The sequence below is a fragment of the Corvus brachyrhynchos genome, unplaced genomic scaffold, assembly GCF_000691975.1.
Source record: "Corvus brachyrhynchos isolate BGI_N302 unplaced genomic scaffold, ASM69197v1 scaffold556, whole genome shotgun sequence".
Taxonomy (NCBI): domain Eukaryota; kingdom Metazoa; phylum Chordata; class Aves; order Passeriformes; family Corvidae; genus Corvus; species Corvus brachyrhynchos.
This window is the reverse complement of record NW_008238656.1, coordinates 4,137-10,383: the sequence shown is the minus strand read 5'-3', so window position 1 is coordinate 10,383 and position 6,247 is coordinate 4,137. Positions and strand designations below refer to the sequence as shown.

Sequence of the window (6,247 nt, the reverse complement as noted above, 5' to 3'; positions counted from 1 at the left end):
TTTTTTGTCCCCTCTTCCTGTCCCTTCCCTGCCCCCCTTGCCTGTCCTCCTCCTTGTCCCCTCTCCCCCTCTCCTTTCCCGGTCCCCTTCCCTCTTCCCCTCCCCTCCTCCCTCCCCTGTTCCCCTTTCCCTCTCCCTCTTCCCTCCTCCTTTGCCTCTCACTTCCCCGTCCCCTCTCCTTGTCCCCTCCCTGTTCTCTGTCCCTTCCCTTCTCCCCTTTCCTCTCTCTCCGTCCCCTCCCTGTCCTCCCTTCCCCTTTCCCTCTCCCCTTCCCTCCTGTCCCCTCCTTGTTCCCTTTCCCTCTCCCCTTCCCTGTCCCCTCCTGTCCCCTCTTTGTCTCCTTTCCCTCTCTCTCCCTGTCCTCCCTGTCCCCCTTCCCTGTCCGCTCCTGTCCCCTCCCTGTTCCCTCTCCCCTTCCCTGTCCCCTTCCCCTCTCCCTTTTCCTCTCTCTCCTTCCCCTCCTTGTCCTCCCCCCCCCTTTCCCTCTCTCTCCCTGTCCTCCCTGTCCCCCTTCCCTGTCCGCTCCTGTCCCCTCCCTGTTCCCTCTCCCCTGTTCCCTTCCCCTCTCTCTTTTCCTCTCTCTCCGTCCCTTCCCTGTTCTCCCTTCCCCTTTCCCTCTCCCCTTCCCTGTCCCCTCCTTGTCGCCTTTCCCTCTCTCTCCCTGTCCTCCCTCTCCCCTTCCCTATTCCCTCCTTGTCCCCTCTCCCCCTTCCCCATCCCTCCGTCCCCTCCTTGTCCCCTCCCTGTTCCCTCTCTCTCCCTGTCCCCTTTCCCTCTCCCTGTCCCCTCTCCCTTCCCTATTTTCCCTCTCCCCCTTCCCCATCCCTCCCCGTCCCCTCCTGTCCCCTCCCTGTTCCCTCTCCCCTGTTCCCTTCCCCTCTCCCTTTTCCTCTCTCTCTGTCCCCTCCTTGTCCTCCCTTCCCCTTTCCCTCTCCCCTTCCCTGTCCCCTCCTTGTCGCCTTTCCCTCTCTCTCCCTGTCCTCCCTCTCCCCTTCCCTATCCCCTCCTTGTCCCCTCTCCCCCTTCCCCATCCCTCCGTCCCCTCCTTGTCCCCTCCCTGTTCCCTCTCTCTCCCTGTCCCCTTTCCCTCTCCCTGTCCCCTCTCCCTTCCCTATTTTCCCTCTCCCCCTTCCCCATCCCTCCCCGTCCCCTCCTGTCCCCTCCCTGTTCCCTCTCCCCTGTTCCCTTCCCCTCTCTCTTTTCCTCTCTCTCCGTCCCTTCCCTGTTCTCCCTTCCCCTTTCCCTCTCCCCTTCCCTGTCCCCTCCTTGTCGCCTTTCCCTCTCTCTCCCTGTCCTCCCTCTCCCCTTCCCTATCCCCTCCTTGTCCCCTCTCCCCCTTCCCCATCCCTCCGTCCCCTCCTTGTCCCCTCCCTGTTCCCTCTCTCTCCCTGTCCCCTTTCCCTCTCCCTGTCCCCTCTCCCTTCCCTATTTTCCCTCTCCCCCTTCCCCATCCCTCCCCGTCCCCTCCTGTCCCCTCCCTGTTCCCTCTCCCCTGTTCCCTTCCCCTCTCTCTTTTCCTCTCTCTCCGTCCCTTCCCTGTTCTCCCTTCCCCTTTCCCTCTCCCCTTCCCTGTCCCCTCCTTGTCGCCTTTCCCTCTCTCTCCCTGTCCTCCCTCTCCCCTTCCCTATCCCCTCCTTGTCCCCTCTCCCCCTTCCCCATCCCTCCGTCCCCTCCTTGTCCCCTCCCTGTTCCCTCTCTCTCCCTGTCCCCTTTCCCTCTCCCTGTCCCCTCTCCCTTCCCTATTTTCCCTCTCCCCCTTCCCCATCCCTCCCCGTCCCCTCCTGTCCCCTCCCTGTTCCCTCTCCCCTGTTCCCTTCCCCTCTCCCTTTTCCTCTCTCTCCGTCCCTTCCCTGTCCTCCCTTCCCCTTTCCCTCTCCCCTTCCCTCCTGTCCCCTCCTTGTCTCCTTTCCCTCTCTCTCCCTGTCCTCCCTGTCCCCTCTCCCTTCCCTATTTTCCCTCTCCCTCCCTGTCCCCTCCCTGTCCCCTCCTTGTCCCCTTTCCCTCTCCCTCCCTGTCCTCCCTCTCCCCTTCCCCATCCCTCTCTCTCCCCTTCCCTGTCCCCTCTTTGTCCCCTCTCCCTCTCCCCTTTCCCTCTCCCCCTTCCCCATCCCTCCCTGTCCCCTCCTGTCCCCTCCCTCTTCCCTCTCCCCTTCCCCGTCCCCTCCTGTCCCCTCCCTGTCCCCTCCCAGCCCCGGACCCTCCCTCTCACCTCCTGGCCGAGGTCCTGACGTGCCAGCCGGACTCTCCCTCTCGCTCGCTCTCGGTCACTCTGGACGGTCAGCTGCTCTACGCCTTCGATTTCCCGGGATCCCGCTGGAATCCCGGGATCCCCTCGCTGCCCCCCTGGCCCTCGGCACTGGAGACCCCCCAGGAGATCCTTCCAGAGGCCCAACTGTGCCAGGAGATCCTGCAGAACATCAGCCAGGCGCTCACCAGGAAAGTGCCCGAGGCCAGGGGTAGGTGACACCCAAAGTGACACCCAAAGTGACACCCAAAGTGACACCCAAAATGACACCCAAAATGACACCCAAGGTGACGTCGGCGTTGTCCCCATCCCAGGTGGCCACCACTGGGATGGAGGCTCGGGTGGGTTGGGAATTTTGGGAATGGCGGTGGCACCTCTGGACAATGGATTTGTGGCCCCAAAGTGTCCCCAAAGGTGGCCCCAAGGTGGGCAGGGCTGGAGCTTCCAGGGGGAGGATTTGGGGAATGAGAGGGTGGAAAATGGGAGAATTTGGGGATGGAGGGATGGAAAAATTTGGGGATGGAGGGTTGGGAATGGTGGGAAATTCTGAGGGAAAAAGGGATGGAAAATGTGGAGGAATTTGGGGATGGAGGGATGGAAAGTGTGAGAAAAATTTGGGGATGAGGGGATGGAAATGGTGGGAAAATTTGGGGATGGAGGGATGGGAATGGTGGGAAAATTTGGGGATGAAGGGATGGAAAAATTTGGGGATGAGGGGATGGGAATGGTGGGAAAATTTGGGGATGGAGGGATGGAAAAATTTGGGGATGGAGGGGTGGGAATTGTGGGGAAAATTTGGGGATGGAGGGATGGAAAATGTGGAGGAATTTGGGGATGGAGGGATGGGAATTGTGGGGAAATTTGGGGATGGAGGGATGGAAAAATTTGGGGATGGAGGGATGGAAATGGTGGGAAAATTTGTGGAAAAAAGGATGGAAAATGTGGAGGAATTTGGGGATGGAGGGATGGGAATTGTGGGAAAATTTGAGGAAAAAACGGATGGAAAATATGGAGGAATTTGGGGATGGAAGGACGGAAAAATTTGGGGATGAAGGAACAGAAAATGTGGAAAAGCTTGAGGATGAAATGATGGAAAATGCAGGAAAAATTTGGGGAGTAAAGGGATGAAAAATGTGGGAAAAAACGGGAATACAGGGAAGGAATAATTTTGAGGACAGAGGGTTGGAAAACCTTGGGAATGAAGCAACAAAAATCCCAGAAAAAACTCTCCAACAAACCCCCGGAGACCACAAAAAACCTTGGGAATGACCCCCAAACCCAGAAAACCCGGATCCCATTCGGAGCTTGGACATTCCCCATCCCAACCCCCCACCCTCCGGACAACTCCGGCCACGCCACCGTCCAGTCCCGGCCATCCCTGACAGATCCCATCCCATCCCTCATCCCAGGAATCCCGATGGTCTCCGTCTTCCCGGCTCTCCCACCGGTTCCGGGCGAACCCAACACTTTGGTGTGCGTGGTGGAGAACATCTTCCCGCCGGCGCTGGACATCAGCTGGACGCTGGCCGGAGTCCCGGTCACTCAAGGGGTCACTCACAGCCCCTACACCCCCACGGCCGAGCTGACCTTTGTCCGGTTTTCCTACGTTCCCTTCGTTCCGGCCGCCGGCGACGTCCACGCCTGCGTGGTCACCTCGCGGAGGGACAACGCCACCGTGGTGACCTATTGGGGTGAGCTCGGGGACGAGGTGGCCTCGGGGACGTCCTCGGCGCCGTGGTGACCTCGGGGTGTGTCCGTAGTGGCTCCGGACACGGCGCTGGACGAGCAGCTGGACGCGGCGCTGGCCGGAGCCGCCATGGCCTTGGGGATTGTCCTGGCGCTGCTCGGGGTCATCCTGGTCTTGGTGACGCGGAGGGGCAGAGGGGGTACGGTGATGGTTCTGGCCTGGTTCTGGTCCTGGTCCTGGTTCTGATCCTGATCCTGGTCCCAGCCTCGATCCCATTCCTGGTCCTGGTCCTAGTCCTGGTTCTGATCCTGATCCTGGTCCTAGCCTCGATCCCATTCCTGGTCCTGGTCCTGGTCCTGGTTCTGATCCTGATCCTGGTCCCAGCCTCAATCCCATTCCTGGTCCTGGTCCTGGTCCTGGTGCCAGTTCTGATCCTGATCCTGGTCCCAGCCTCAATCCCATTCCTGGTCCTGATCCCAATCCTAGTCCTGGTCCTGATCCCAGTTCTGATCCTGATCCTGGTCCCAGCCTCAGTCCCATTCCTGGTTCTGGTCCTAGTCCTGGTGCCAGTTCTGATCCTGATCCTGATCCCAGCCTCAATCCCATTCCTGGTCCTGGCCTGGTCCTGATCCCAGTCCTAGTCCTGTTCCTGATCCCGGTTCTGATCCTGATCCTGGTCCCAGCCTCAGTCCCATTCCTGGTCCTGGTCCTGTTCCTGATCCCGGTTCTGATCCTGATCCTGGTCCCAGCCTCAATCCCATTCCTGTTCCTGGTTCTGATCCTCACCCCAGTCCCAGTTCTGGTCCCAATCCCAGTCCTGGTCCAGGTCGCTGTTCTGATGCTGATCTCAGTCCTTGTCCTGGTTCTGGTCCCAGTCCTGGCCCTGGTCCCAGTCCTTATTCCAGTCCCAATTCTGGTCCCAATCCTGGTCCCAATCCCAGTCCCAGTCCTGGTTCTGATCCCAGGCCTAGTTCAGGTTCTGGTCCTGATCGTGGTCCTGATGCTTGTTCTAATCCTGGTCCTGGTCCTGATCCCAGTCCTGATCCTGATCCCAGTCCTGGTCCCAGTCCTGTTCCCAGTCCCAATCCTGATCCCAGTCCCAGTCCTGATCCTAATGGCAGTCCTGGTCCCAGTCCTGATCCCGATCCCAATCCCAGTCCTGATCCCAGTCCCGGTTTTGATCCCGATCCCAGTCCTGATCCCAGTCCTGATCCTGATCCCAATGCCAGTCCTGATCCCGGTCCCAGTCCTGATGCCAGTCCCAGTCCTGATCGTGGTCCCAATCCTGATCCCGATCCCAGTCCTGGTCCCAGCCCTGATCCCGGTCCCAGTCCTGATCCCAGTCCTGATCCCAATCCCAGTCCCGATCCCAGTCCCGGTTCTGATCCCGGTCCCAGTCCTGATCCCAGTCCTGATCCTGATCCCAATCCCAGCCCTGATCCCAGTCCCGGTTCTGATCCCAATCCCAGTCCTGATCCCAGTCCTGATCCTGATCCCAATGCCAGTCCTGATCCCGATCCCAGTCCTGATCCTGATCCCAATCCCAGTCCTGATCCCAGTCCCGGTTCTGATCCTGGTCCCAGTCCTGATCCCAGTCCTGATCCTGATCCCAATCCCAGTCCTGATCCCGATCCCAGTCCTGATCCCAGTCCTGATCCTGATCCCAATCCCAGTCCTGATCCCGATCCCAGTCCTGATCCCAGTCCTGATCCTGATCCCAATCCCAAACCTGATCCCAATCCCAGCCCCGATCCCAGTCCCGGTTCTGATCCCGATCCCAGTCCTGATCCCAGTCCGGATCCTGATCCCAATCCCAAACCTGATCCCGATCCCAGCCCCGATCCCAGTCCCGGTTCTGGTCCTGGCGCTGCTCGGGGCCACCTCGGCCGTGGTGGCCGGGACGGACGGAGCGGCTCCGGTGACAATCCCGGCCTGGGGGGGGGACAGGGTGGGAATTGTCACCAATCCCGGTTTCTGTTCCCAGGTTGAGACGATCCATGTGGGAATTGGGAATTTGGGAAGAAAACCCCGCTTTTCCTCAATAAATCCCGTGGTTTTGGCAGATTCCGTGTCCTCGTTTGTCACGTTCCTGGTCCCAGTCCCAGGCCTGGTCCTGATCCCAGTCCCAGCTCTGGTTCTGGTCCTGGTCCTGATCCCAGTCACAGCTCTGGTTTTGGTCCTGATTCCAGTCCTGGTTCTGGTCCTGGTCCTGATCCCAGTCCCAGCTCTGGTTCTGGTCCTGATCCCAGTCCTGGTTCTGGTCCTGGTCCTGATCCCAGTCCCAGTCCCAGTTCTGGTCCTGATCCCAGTCCCAG

The 6,247-nt window shown here is 59.9% G+C and overlaps 1 protein-coding gene across 1 annotated transcript in view; it reads left to right on the top strand.

The window, feature by feature from the left end:
• The window catches only part of LOC103617983 (class II histocompatibility antigen, M alpha chain), a 9,735-nt gene extending 3,739 nt beyond the window's left edge, over positions 1 to 5,996 (top strand). The window contains exons 2-5 of the mRNA XM_017737689.1: positions 2,137 to 2,456; positions 3,655 to 3,936; positions 4,006 to 4,131; positions 5,917 to 5,996. Of these exons, the coding sequence (XP_017593178.1) occupies positions 2,137 to 2,456; positions 3,655 to 3,936; positions 4,006 to 4,131; positions 5,917 to 5,921 (733 nt within the window). The 3' untranslated portion in view covers positions 5,922 to 5,996. The remainder of the gene's footprint in view (positions 1 to 2,136; positions 2,457 to 3,654; positions 3,937 to 4,005; positions 4,132 to 5,916) is intronic.
• The last annotated feature ends 251 nt before the right edge of the window (positions 5,997 to 6,247 follow it).